We start from the raw sequence: 14,091 nt of genomic DNA, 5'->3' as shown, positions 1-14,091 counted from the left end.
GAATTGAATTGAATTTAATTGAGTGAGAGATAGACAGAGAGTCAGAGGAGAGAGAGAGGAAAAAGAGAGACAGAGAGTCAGAGGGAAAGGTAGAGAGTAAGAAGTAGAAAAAAAGACAGAGAGAGAGAGAGAGAGAGAGAGAGAGAGAGAGAGAGAGAGAGAAAGAGACCGAAATGAGTGAAGGAGAGTGCGATGAAAGAGAAGTGAGAACGAAAGAGATCGGGGGTAGGATGAAAAATGAGTAAAAGAGGTGGACAGTAAAATAAGAGAAAGTGAATCAGAGTGAGAAAATAAAAGGAAGAAAGTAAGAAAGAGCGAACGAAAGAAAAAAGGGTAGGAAAGAATCATAAGGGAAGAGAAAGTAGAAAAAGAGAACAGGCAAGAGAGCAATGAGAGAGAGAGAGAGAGAGAGAGAGAGAGAGAGAGAGAGAGAGAGAGAGAGAGAGAGAGAGAGAGAGAGAGAGAGAAAATTTTCCTTGTTTGATCACTTCCTGAAGAAAAGACCAATAGAAATACATACAATCATAACATGACATATGAAAATTCATGTCCTTCTAAAATTCCTCTTTTCTTAATGACAACAGTAAATCAAATTAACGATCTTCACACTGATCCCAAATGATCTAGATTCAGATTAAAACAAAAAATTCATCATCTGAACAGGATTCCTCTACAGTACAGTGAAGTGTATTAATACCCCAGCAGACAGAGAGCAGGCCACAGTCAGCCCACCCAGTTCTATACCGCGCTGGGCGTGTCCTCTCATACAGTGTGGGCGTGTCCTTCCCACGGCAGATTTAATTCTCGGTCAAAACCACAAACCAGCCTCATCTGTAATCATAAAACAGCGTGCACGCCTTAACAGCAGCTTTATATACAGACACGGGCTTAACAGTGCTGATTAAAAAGCAGCCAGAGAGAGAGAGAGATACACCCCTTTGTCTGCAGCACGCCTGACTTCAGACACCACTCTTCCCACAGTCTGGGGGATCTTTTCTTTTTTTGTTCCTATCAGCCTTCCTTTCTTTCCCCCCATTTCTCTTTGCATCGATCCACAAACAGATTTGTACTCTAAATAAGTTATATTTAATGCAAGAAAATATTCTAAAAGATTGTACCTGTGAAGATTTACAGCTTCCAAATTCTACAAACAAAATAAACAAATACCTTTTTGAGAGCTTTTTGAGAAAGATTATGAGTTTCTTTAATTTTAATAAATTGAAAACCTCTGGAATATAATCAAGAGAAAGATGGATGATCACAAGCCATCAAACCAAGCTGAACTGCTTGAATTTTTGCACCAGGAGTAAAGGCATAAAGTTATCCAAAAGCAGTGTGTAAGACTGGTGGAGCAGAACATGCCAAGATGCATAAAAACAGGGTTATTTCACCAAATATTAAATCTTTAATCTTTATAAATCTTTATAAATATGAACATATTTTCTTTAAATTATTTGAGAAAGCTATACATCTTTTTTGTTTTTTCAGCCATTTCTCATTTTCTGCAAATAAATGCTCTAAATGACAATATTTTTTGTCATTTGGGAGAAATGACATGGCATGGTTAACTTACTGTACTTGGGGCCACAGACCTATTCAGTGGGAGGGCTTAAAGACTAAGGCATCTGCCTATTGGCTAACCAGGCTGGGCTGTGGACAAAGCTATATCGAATGAGCCTATAAAAATCAGCCCAGTATCTGGAATTTCCTACATGGCATTAAGCTGGTTTATGGCATTGCTAATGCATAATTTCTAACACGGCATCCTCAACGTTGAATGAGCATGGTATAAACGTGGTTTTACAGATGTTGGATGAAACCAGTCTCTGGCATTGCTAATGTGGCACAAGCAACATTGGATGAGCCCGGTTGCCAGAATTACTAACACAGCATTAGCGGCAGTGGATGAGCCCTATCACTGGTATTGCTGAGGCAGAGTTTGATAGATGGATAGATAGATAGATAGATAGATAGATAGATAGATAGATAGATAGATAGATAGATAGATAGATAGATAGATAGATAGATAGATAGATAGATAGATAGATAGATAGATAGATAGATAGATAGATAGATAGATAGATAGATAGATAGATAGATAGATAGATAGATAGATAGATAGATAGATAGATAGATAGATAGATAGATAGATAGATAGATAGATAGATAGATAGATAGATAGATAGATAGATAGATAGATAGATAGATAGATAGATAGATAGATAGATAGATAGATAGATAGATAGATAGATAGATAGATAGATAGATAGATAGATAGATAGATAGATAGATAGATAGATAGATAGATAGATAGATAGATAGATAGATAGATAGATAGATAGATAGATAGATAGATAGATAGATAGATAGATAGATAGATAGATAGATAGATAGATAGATAGATAGATAGATAGATAGATAGATAGATAGATAGATAGATAGATAGATAGATAGATAGATAGATAGATAGATAGATAGATAGATAGATAGATAGATAGATAGATAGATAGATAGATAGATAGATAGATAGATAGATAGATAGATAGATAGATAGATAGATAGATAGATAGATAGATAGATACTTTATTGATCCCCGGGGGGAAATTCTTGAAAATCAGCCCAGTATGCTGTGACGTTGGATGAGCTTAGTCACCAGCAGTGCTAACATGGCAATAGCGATGTTGGATGAGCCCGGTTGATGGCATTGCTAAAGAGAAAATAACAATGTTTGATGAACCCAGTCACCAGAACTGCTAACATGGTGTTCGTAATATTGCATGTGCCCAGTCTCCGGCATTACTAATGGGGCACTAGCAACATTGCATGAGCCTGGTCGCCATAACAGCTAACATGGTGTTAGTGACGTTGCCAGTATTGCCATGGCAATGTTAGTGGCATTAGGCAAGCTTGGTCCCCGCCATTGCTAACAAGGCATCAGCAACATTAATCAAGTTCAGTCGACTGCATTGCTAACATGGCATTAGCAACTTCGGATAAGCCTGGTTGCCAGAACAGCTTACATTGCATAAGCAATATTAGATGAGCCTGACTGCCACCTTTGCTAATGCAACGTCTCTAACGCAGCATTGCTAACGTTGCTTTGTTAAGGTGCTATTATCAGCACTGGCGAGCCCAGCTGATTTCATTGCTAGATCAGCATTAGCAAAATTGGATGAGCCCCATCACCGGCAACGTTGAGTTAGCCTGGTCATTGCTAATGCAGCGATACGGCACAGCCTTTTGACCCTGCAGCAAAAAATGCCAACAATTCTCTGAGGCTGAGAAACACAATACTATTTTAGCCAATCAGCAACTAGGAGGCGTTCCAAAACAAGTGCGAGGAGGAGGGGGAGCGCAAAACACAAGGTAAATGCATGGCCTCCATTCACATGGTTGGGTAGGTGCTTGTAAACGCACATGTCGAAGGCTGTGCACTTCAGTCCAGCACAGTTTAGCGCAGATATTTCCAGTTACAGCCGAATTAACACTTTTAATCCCAGAAAACGCTCTTATTTACCTTTTAAAAAGCCATTTAAATGCCTGATTAAAGAACAGATTATTATTGTTTTGCTGTTTTCCTCAGGTTTTGAGTGCTTAGAGCGGACTCAACTCTTGATCGGTCCGTACACAAGACAGCCTCCATGTGGAGGCGGGGCTGGTGACGTCATGGGCCCTGCATTGTTTAATATTGTGATATATATCAACGAAAAAATAAAGAACATTGGAAATGTGCAATTTTTCCCAATATCGAGCAGCCCTAATCTTTACGTAATAATCCATTTAAGATTGTGTCAAAAATTTGCATTATACCACTAAAGTGTGGTAAAGCCACTGTAACTCTGTAGCCTCTTGTGGTTTATTGATTACACGTATCATATCCACCATCATCTGACACTTATTTCACTTCCTCTCCACTCGACTCTTTTCTGACTGACGGATGCCTCCCTTCTCGAGGAAATGAAAGACTGCAGTCTCGTTTTACATGCAAGTTTCCTTCCCTCCACTCGTCTACCTTTCTCTGGTCTCTTGTCTGCTCTGAGCGTCTGTCTCTGTGGGCTGGAGCTGAAGCTGGAGCTGGTCAGCAGCAGCAGAGCGAGTGTGCTGTGTGTTTTACAGGGTCATTAATCATTGTGAGGGACAGGGGGCCCCCTAATCCAGTCCTTTCCCTCCGCACAAAAACACCCCCCGCACCCACCACACGCTCACCGCCACTACAAACACTGCCCTGTGTCACAGCCTTCACCAGATTTAAATTCCCTACCTTAAATATCGAGCTTCTGAACAGAAACAGATCACAACCTTTTCCATTTTGGTTCCAGCAAGGTTCGATTCTGCACTGTGATTGGCTGAGTAGCATTACATGACTCCAACACTAGTACTTAGGTGTGAAAGAATAAAGTCAGACTAAACTGTCTGTAAATTGTATGACCTTGGCCATCGTACTGTATCTCAGTTTTAGAGTTTTAGGGTCTTAACACACTTCTTAAAGCCTAGGCTATGTTTATGGAGATCAACAATTCTGTTTTTCACATCCTCAGAGAGTTCTTTGCCATGAAGTGCCATGTTAAATATCCAGTAGCCAGTATGAGGAAATGGTACTCAAAACACCAAATTTCCTGGAACATTGTGCAGCATTGTGTACAATCAATTCTCCCAAAGCTAGAGTTTAGTTTTTGTTGTGTACATATACAGTAATGGTTATGTTTCATTTGAACTTTTAATTTTTAACTGATTTGAACACGACTCCCACGATTTCCATGTGACCAAAATCAAATGCACAAATGCAACATATTCTTTACTGGTCAGGAGTTGGTAGGCTAGCTCGTAACAGATGCTGTAAATAGTGAATGTCACTTATATCCCCAAAGACAATTTGTATAGTTTGATGCACTTTTATGTCCCTAAAAAGAAGAAAGAAGAAGAGATAAAGCCGAAGATTATTTTCAGGAAATACTTGGCTACTCAAATATGTCTTCAAGGGTAAGACAGTTTTTATATTAATAGTTGAAATATGTTGCTCTGCAATATAAAATAAACCAGCCCTGCTTAAAATACTTAACAATGTAATGCAAACAACATTAACATCATTTACGTATTTGACCATATTTTGATCAATTTAAAATCAATCCACTTTGTATAGATAAAAAAAAAAAAATTGTACAATTGTACAAAAAAGCACAAAATGGCAAATTAGAAACTAAGGATGCTAACTGTTTCATGGGCTGTATTAAATGCTAATTTATAAAAAAAAAAGCCCATGGTTAGATTGGGTACGACCTGTCCTTTGATAAGAGGTGTGAATGATGTCTGTATGTTTATCAGATCCTCAGTTATAAAAGGTCATAACTCCAGAATGTAGTACCAGAATGCAGTGCTGGTTGAAAGCAGCCCTCTTTTGTAATAAACAGACATTGAATTATTGTCCAGAGCTCAGCCTAAACCACCCAAAAACTACTAGCAAAAGCTGGTCTTGAGCTGGATTCATTAGTAGGCTGTGCCCCAATCCGCACAGTAACACACTAAACAGTCTGTAAAAATCTGTGATGTTTAGATGTTCATTTATTATGGTGGAATTTAAATACTGGATGGCTGTTAGCTTCTACAGAGCAGGAGTGTAAAAAGTGCAGGCAGGAGCAGAAAAATTAATCAAGATTTCATTCTCCACAGTTGCTAAATCTGTGAAATTGGGAGGTAAAAAGGACCTCTGCAGACCTTCGGTTTATACAATTACCATTAAATACAGCGTTATAATCTGTACACACTCTAACCAGAAAGTGACACGGATGTCAAGTGTGGTCTGAATGCCCCTATTGTACCCGTGTGAACATCCTACACCGTCCTGGTATGAGGGGTCTGTTTGAGAGTGTGTGTGCTGTAATGTATACACTACTCCCCTGGAGTCCATTCATGGTATAATTGGTGCCTACAGAGCGACTGGGCCTTGCAGGGCAGTGAAAGACTTCCTGAGGGGCCCCTGCTGGGAAACCCCAGTGACTACTGCAACAGTGACAACTGGACCTCAACTGACTAATCATATACCACAGAGAGAGAGAGAGAGAGAGAGAGAGAGAGAGAGAGAGAGAGAGAGAGAGAGAGAGAATGAGAGAGAGACCGAGAGAAAGAGACAGAGAAAGATCGACAGAGAGAGAGAGACAGAGGGAGAAAGAGAGACAGACAGAGAGTGAGACTGGGACTTTAGAAATGTTTAGCGTTTCTTTAGTTTTGCATTAAGCTACATGCTAAAAGTATATTATACAGTACGGGTGGGGCAAAATATTGATGTTGATATTGTATTGACACATGGCATCAAATATTGATATTTTATTGAAACATATGCGCTCTAATCTCCTTAAGGCTCGATCCAAACATTTCAGTTGCTAAATTTACTGCTTCATTACTCCACGTAGTGTTGCTTATCAAATGAAAAAGGTAAACCTGTGGTGAAGAACATTGGTTGTTAAATTCTGTGAAACACACACCAATAAATACATAATTCCTTATATTTATTTATTTAGGAGAATGTTATCCCCTTCAGTAATACAGATGCAGTGAAGTATTGTAGAGAATATTTTTGCAATATCACAGTATCGTGATATCATTACCATGGGTAACCTATAGGGGTGTGACGAGACACTAATACCACGAGACGAGACGAGACACAATATTGGATTCACGATAACGAAACGAGACGAGATTTAAAAATTAAATTTTAAAGAAAACTTTTTTTTTTAATAGACTGGTTTCTCTCACACATTGATTCTATAAGGAATAGAAATAAGAATAACAAACAAAAAATACAACTTTTCTAGGTCTTATATAGTGCAAAAAAATAAGTGCAAACCATAACCAGTCATATTAAGACTATGGTTTGTGTTTTTTTTTCTCCTAAATCTCTTGTAATTTAACTATGCATAACCATAACCAGTCATATTAAGACTATGCTTGAAGTGCAAACAGAGACAGAACATGTTTTTAAATACAGTACAGGGTTTAGTACAGCTGCCTATGAAACAGTCCCGTGTAGGATTTACTTACAGTATTTATATATGGTTTGTGTCTTGTTGGTCACTCTGTTACCGTTTATTGTTTCCACTGGAGCCAAAATGCAGCCAGACATACAACTTAAAAGTAGCAGAAGCATCTTCTATGCCAGGGGTATTTAATTATATTAAATAATTAAGTGCTATATCCTGTAAGGTTGCTTGCACTGAATGATGTAAAAATATAGAATAAGAAGAAGAAGAAACGCCTCTCTGGACAGATTTTGTTTACATTTATCCCGTCTCTCTGTCGCGCTCGGCGCGACTAGTTTCCGCCCGTTCCGCCCGTTCTTCTAAGATCCCTCTTAGAAGATCCACATTAAACTGTTTTTTTTTTCTCCCGCGAGACAGGTTTAAGCTTGACGAGAAATATCGTCACATTTAATCTCGCGAGATCTCGTGGCACGATATCTCATCACACCCCTAGTAACCTATAGTGAATAATCTTTTAGTTGGGTCTATATTATTAAGTACAGTTGCTACCCTCTAATGTGGGGCAGTAAGCAATTAAAGCCACGGCAGTAAAGCACCATTAAGCTGGATGCATTTTGGAGCCATGGGTGAAGGAGATTCACAGCAAGTTTTGGTATATTTTTATCTTAAGTAAGTTTAGCGAGCAAGTTAGCTGTAGCAACCTGAGTTTTACATTCCACCTTAAATGTGGCAGCTCGACCAGCAGTTCCAAAAGAAGCTATTGCTTTATTCAAGCTAACGTTAGCAACAAGTTCTAATTTTTCTCTCAGTGTTACTAGAGCCTGCTAGAGTAGAACAAGATATGTTTATTTATATACATATAATTACTTTAAAGCAACAGATTAATCGATTACAAAAATAATGTCTAGTTGCAGCCCCAAACCTTGTTTAAGGACACTGGATGATCAACCAGCCCCTAGTGTGCATTTGCCATCTGTGTCAGTAATGCAGCTGAATGCATTCATTAGAAGGGATGTCGACAAATATTTGGACATATATTTTCTGTATCTATATTAATGAAGCCCACTCTTTACCACCCTCTCTCACTCAGTCTCTCTCTCTCCCTCTCAAAAGATAACATCCTCAGTGTTTCTGAGCCACACACACACACACACACACACACACCACCTGACTCCTATAACCCAATGCACTAAAACCACAAACAGCACCACTTGTTTTTGTCGCTTATAAAAACACTTGTCTATTCTCCTCCACTACTACCCCCCCCCCTCCTGCACCCCCTACACTCATTCCTCAGATCTTTTAAACAGAAGTTTCCCACTCTGGCCTTGTCCATCAGAGGGACAAGGAGAACATTCATCATCTCAACTGGACAGCGCTGACAGAGCGAGAGAGAACAAGCGGGCGAGAGAGTGACTCAGACAACGAAAGAGAGAGGGAAAGAGAGAGAGACAACAAGAGAGTTAGTCAGACAACGAGAGTGAGAGCAAGCGAGACCCAAGAGTGCGCAAAAGCGAGAGTGTGTGAGAGGGAGAGGTAGCGTGAACAGATCTATATTAACCTATAGATGCAATTACATAATTACCACAGTTTCGACAGGTACAGTATACAAACTTCTAAACATATATATACTATATTTACTTTCAAAGGAAAAGTACCAACATAATAGGACCATTTGGCACCAAGCAGTGGAACTTTTCTTTTTGGAATGATAGAGCTCCACCCAGTACTCCAACAAAGTGTATGATCAGGTGTTTCCACATACGTTTGTCTATATAGCGTACATAAATTAGAAAGATATGTAACTTTTCATTTTTATGTTTCAGTATTGCAGTTTGTGTCTGAAAGTGTGTAATGCAGGTCCACTGTGTTGTGTTCTGCTCTACAGTACATGTGGATCTCTGCAGCTCGCCTGCACACACAGGGCCCCAAATACGACTCCTCAGAGACTGGTTAAGACAGCTGGTGAAAATTCCACAGCCAGGAAAACACACACACACACACACACACACATACAACACACACACATAGGCACTGAAGGCGGAAGTGAGATTCTCTAACAACTTTCCTTCCGTTGGTCGAGTTTCTGAAAATACAGAGAGCACAAAAGCGAGAGGAATTCCCAGACACCATGGGGCATTCCTCCATTACTGAGATCTCTCTCTCTCTCTCTCTCTCTCTCTCTCTCTCTCTCACACACACACACACACACAGACACACACTGTCTTAGGACACATTTTAAGGTAGAAAGGCACTTTGGACCATGCTGAACGCGTCAATATGGCTAAACCAATTGGAGACGGCATTTTTGTCCCCAATTTCCAAGCCGACCCCAAAGTACTGGTGTGTACTCTGAGATTTGACCCCAAAAGTGTCCTATGTCAACACACACACACACACACAAGCTCCATGTTAAGAAGACCTGATTTAGAGAGAGTGAGAGAGAGATCACAGATTACAAGTTTGTTACACTATACAAATATAATCCATTTAGTTTTGGTTCCACACTGCAGTTTAATGATCATCGCTACACCCTTTTATTATCACCTACTTGGACTGCGTCTCACTAGACTTAAAGGAGAACTCTGGTGTAAAATTTAATTTTTGTATCGGACGGCAGCATGTTGTTTGAAAAAATGCCTTTCCAGGTGTTGTGCCGAATTCTGCCTTTAGGTGCATGAGCGTTCAGCAGCAGAATAAGTAACAAATTCCACTTTGGGATTTTTCCTGTTCATAAATAGGTTTAATCTACAGTTACAGTAGATACAATAATCACCAGTGTAGTTTGTGCTCTTGGTCGGAACTAAATAATGGATTAGCTGATCAATGCCAAGGCCACCTCTTCTGATCTTTACTGAAATTTGCCAGAGAACACAGTTCCACAGCTCAACTGCTCACTGCTGGGGGTCTTTATGCCCCTGTAATTTGGCTCAGGGCATGGTAACCATGTGTCCAAATGGACCCATTTTATTCAAAGATTAGAGCTTCACTATGAAGATTATGGTCAATCATCTGCTTTAGGAATGGCTGCATCATAAATCCATTATTCATAAAAGGGTGTCCAGATTAGGGGTGGGCAATATTATATCGTATACAATATATCGTGACACAGAAATATCATGATATTAAAAATCCATATCGTGATAATAGGGCTGTTCTGTCTTAAAAGTAGTCTATTATTTACTGTGAAGCTTTAGGTGTATTTATTGTATAATTGTTTTAGTTTGCAGTTTATATGCATGCACTAAATATTCTGCAATATTTTTTGCTGCATTATATTATTTCATGCTATATTATTTATTTTGCCACATTATGATTATTCTGTTACACTCTTATACTATATTCCTGAAATGAATTAAGTATTTTAGTTTTCCTATATCGCCAAGTATATCGTTATTTTAGAGCCATATCGCCCACCCCTAGTCCAGATACTTTTGGCCATTCTTTGAACAAGAAAACTAAGCAGTGTGGTAGGACATCCTGAAGTGACCCCACTCCCACCACCCTCTCCAAAACTTAACTTGTTCAACACCTAGCTACAATATCTCTGACACTCAGACACACACACTGTCCTCACATCCAACTAAAACAAACTCATTCATCACCCATTCCTCTCTCCCCCTCACTTACAGACAGTGACTGACACACCGCAACACACACACACACACACACGTCCATCACGGTTAATCTGGACAGTGCTGGTCAAGCGCCAGGGCCGAACAAACTCTACTTAACAAGCCATTAGGAGGGAAGAGCCTGAGATAGCCCACACCTCCATAAGTCCATTACAGCTTCCGAATGACGGAGAGGCTACTAACCTTAATGCTACCATTACAGCGTCCATCCCCTTATTCAAAGCCAATTACCACCACAACACCCCCCTATTACACCTCTTAGTGCTGCTCTTAGCATCACACAAATACTATACATAACATTAAAGAAAATATGTGATGAAAAAATGACATTTTTAACCGTTTATAAAGCCTGGCACAAATCCAGCTCATAAACCAACCCCTGTTCCATGTCTAAAGTGAGGTACTGTAGTTTTGCTACTACATATCTACTGTACTGTACAAGGTTACTGCGTATAATAAAAGGTAATGGAAGCTAAAAACCCACTAATCAGCACTATTAACCACATAGAGCTGCTTCTGTGGTTTCCAACACTGAGTGGAGGCTAAACAAACCAATAACTGAGATCAGCAGATGTATATGCATTTATCAGTCACAACTAGGGGTGTGACAAGACACAATATTGGGTTGAAGCTCTGGAAAAACTTAAGAGACCACTTCAGTTTCTGAATCAGTTTCTCTGATTTTGCTATTCATAGGTGTATGTTTGAGTAAAATGTACACTGTTGTTTTATTCTATAAACTACGGACAACATTTATTAGCAGAAAATGAGAAATGTCTGAAATTACAAAAAAGACGCAGAGCTTTCAGACCTCAAATAATGCAAAGAAAACAAGTTCATATTCATAAAGTTTTAAGACTTCAGAAATCAAGATTTGGTGGAATAACCCTGGTTTTAATCACAGTTTTAATGCATCTTGGCATGTTCTCCTCCACCAGTCTTACACACTGTATTGGGACATCCGCTCATATAGCGTTTCTTCTAAAGCCAAGGGTATTTACAAATTTAAAAAAGCAGTAGATGAGACCACTAATAGATTTTGAGATGTGTCCAAGAACATTCGGCTAAACAGTGGAATGAAAATACATCTGTTTAACAGGCCTGTGTCCACAAACTTCTAAAAGAATAACATGTACAATGCCAAAGCACTTTTTCAAAGGGTAGTTGATCCAATACACCTTCATGCACAGAAAGTACTGGAGAGCACAGTTCATATGTATGAAATGCTGAGCATGTGATGAACCATCTGAGCATTAACACAATTACACAGCCAAACCCGCGCTTCAGGTTTACGTTCAGACATGCACGATGAATCACTGAGGTTTAATACCCTCTCTAAACACACACACACGCACGCAGGGCTGTACACACACACACACACATACACACACACACACACACACACACACACACACACACAGCATTCTGGCAGGCAATGTGTTAAACAGATGTCAGCGGGAATTTTCTCTTTCCGAGACGGCCAGTGACAAACACACACTGAATTTCACTGCAGTTACTGATGAACACATTTCAGCCTTTACCTCAGGGTTTAGTCCCTCTCAGTAATCCAACTTCCAATATGGACATAAATAATGGGACCTCATTCACTGCTTTTTCTGGAATCTAGGGTATTAATCTATAAAGTTTGTCCTGCTTTGTTCACTGAAATCTTTCTACTGGATCTTACAGCATGTTTGTGACAATTTTAATGACTTCAGCATATTACTCAGACTATGTTTTATCATCACTCAGCCATTCACTTAAATGTACTGGATGTAGCACAATCCTCCAAGAGAACCCAGTTCTGCTCCCCAGCTCAACACTGAGGGGCTTTATGGCCCAATAGCCAATGCTTGGCATTAGAAATGCTGCCAATAAATTTATATTAACCTGAAAGTCCTTCTCTATTGGTAATACATCTCTACAGGGATAAGAAGTGGGTGAGCAAAGTACACAAATCACATACTTGAGTTGAATTAGATAAACACAAGGTAAAATTTTACTCTTGTAAAACAAGCACTGCTCCCATTAAAACCTCAACCTGAGTAAAAGAACAAATGTATTTGGCTTCCAATGTTCTTAAGTACCAAAATTAACAGTACCATGATTTATTATGGCTTGAATGTCAATGTCATATAATCATTGTTAAAAACAAAGCTCATTTTAGGTGAAAAGGTGAAAGGTCTTTGGTAACAGTCACTGTTACCTGATTAGACTGCTTGCATCGCTCGTCTTTAGTTATGTTAACATTTTTATGCACACAAATAATATATTAGTGTGGACTAGAAAGGCTGTGTGTCCTTTTGTGTCCCACACACACACACACACACACACACACACACAAACACACACAAACTGAGCAACTTGGGACATGTCCAAGGTCAGGGTCAACTATGAGCAAAAACGAGTGAAGAATAAGGAGTGAAGTTCTTACCTCTCTTCTGCATGAAAGTGAAGAGATCGTCCAGGAACTCTTTTCTGTTGGGATCACTGTCCAGCTCATACAACTGCAAGTAACAGAAAAGACCAGATTCAAAACCATGGTCTAAAAGCCCATATATTCTTCTGCGTCTTTACCATAGCCTGAAATGTGTCTCCCCAAAAGTTAGCCTCAGCAGACCTAAGTTTTTCTGAGCTGGATTACTCGCTGATAGTTGCTGACTGTCAATTATTTCACACAGGAATTTCAGGTCAGCTTCACCCCGTTTTTTATCTGCTGTGTGAGTCTACAGCCCTAAATCTGCCAGGTGTGAGTCAAGGCATTATCTGTTTTAATAACTGAACAATTAAACATTTCTGCACGTGTGATTAATAAAGTCAGCTCACCTTAGCAAAGTCTCTGGATGCCTCTCCTCTTGCTCTGCTGCTGTCCGACTCCTCGCCCCATCCACCACCTCCATTCTGCGGATACAAGAGAGATCATAGTAAATCATCATTATTATTATAATCACCATCTTCAATTAGATTATTCAGATCTATACTCTGATTAACCGTAATGTTTCTTAAAGGAGAACTTATTTTCCGCCTGTAGATCACCAAATGCAAATTCTTCGAATTCAGCCGTTCCTCAAATCCCCCTTTCAACCAAACCGACCGCTGGGTATGTTAACATTGCAGATCCAACCCTGTTGAGGTCTATTGTTAGCATCACGGCTAACTTACTTCAACCTTGCCATGATAGCTGATGTCAGCACTGCTATACAATCGATCCCTTCCAAGATTTGCTTTTAGCACAGTGGCTAACCTGCACTGGTATATGATGGGTTGGAAATCACAGGTCATCTCACGATACAATATTATCACGATGTATTGCCCACAATAACGATGATATCACAACACTGTGATACTGCAATAATTAACATTCAGCTCTGGAAATAAATAAAAGACCATTTAAAAAGATGAGTTTCTTTGATTTTACCTAATTAAAAACCTCTGGAACATAATCAAGAGGAAGATGGATGATCACAAGCCATCAAGTCAAG

General features: G+C 39.4%; 1 protein-coding gene across 2 annotated transcripts in view; it reads right to left on the bottom strand.

Moving 5' to 3' along the window:
* LOC103022268 (AT-rich interactive domain-containing protein 3B) overlaps positions 1-14,091 on the bottom strand; it is an 88,753-nt gene that overhangs the window by 32,592 nt on the left and 42,070 nt on the right. For both annotated transcript variants that reach the window (XM_015606482.3, XM_049483265.1), the window contains exons 3-4: positions 13,436-13,510; positions 13,044-13,116 (exon numbers count right to left, since the gene is read on the bottom strand). In XM_015606482.3, coding sequence (XP_015461968.3) covers positions 13,044-13,116; positions 13,436-13,510 — 148 coding nt within the window. The remainder of the gene's footprint in view (positions 1-13,043; positions 13,117-13,435; positions 13,511-14,091) is intronic.

Source organism: Astyanax mexicanus, chromosome 9 (genome assembly GCF_023375975.1).
Source record: "Astyanax mexicanus isolate ESR-SI-001 chromosome 9, AstMex3_surface, whole genome shotgun sequence".
NCBI classification, from domain to species: Eukaryota; Metazoa; Chordata; class Actinopteri; order Characiformes; family Acestrorhamphidae; genus Astyanax; species Astyanax mexicanus.
The sequence above is the reverse complement of the archived record's forward strand: the minus strand, read 5'-3'. Positions and strand labels throughout refer to the sequence as shown.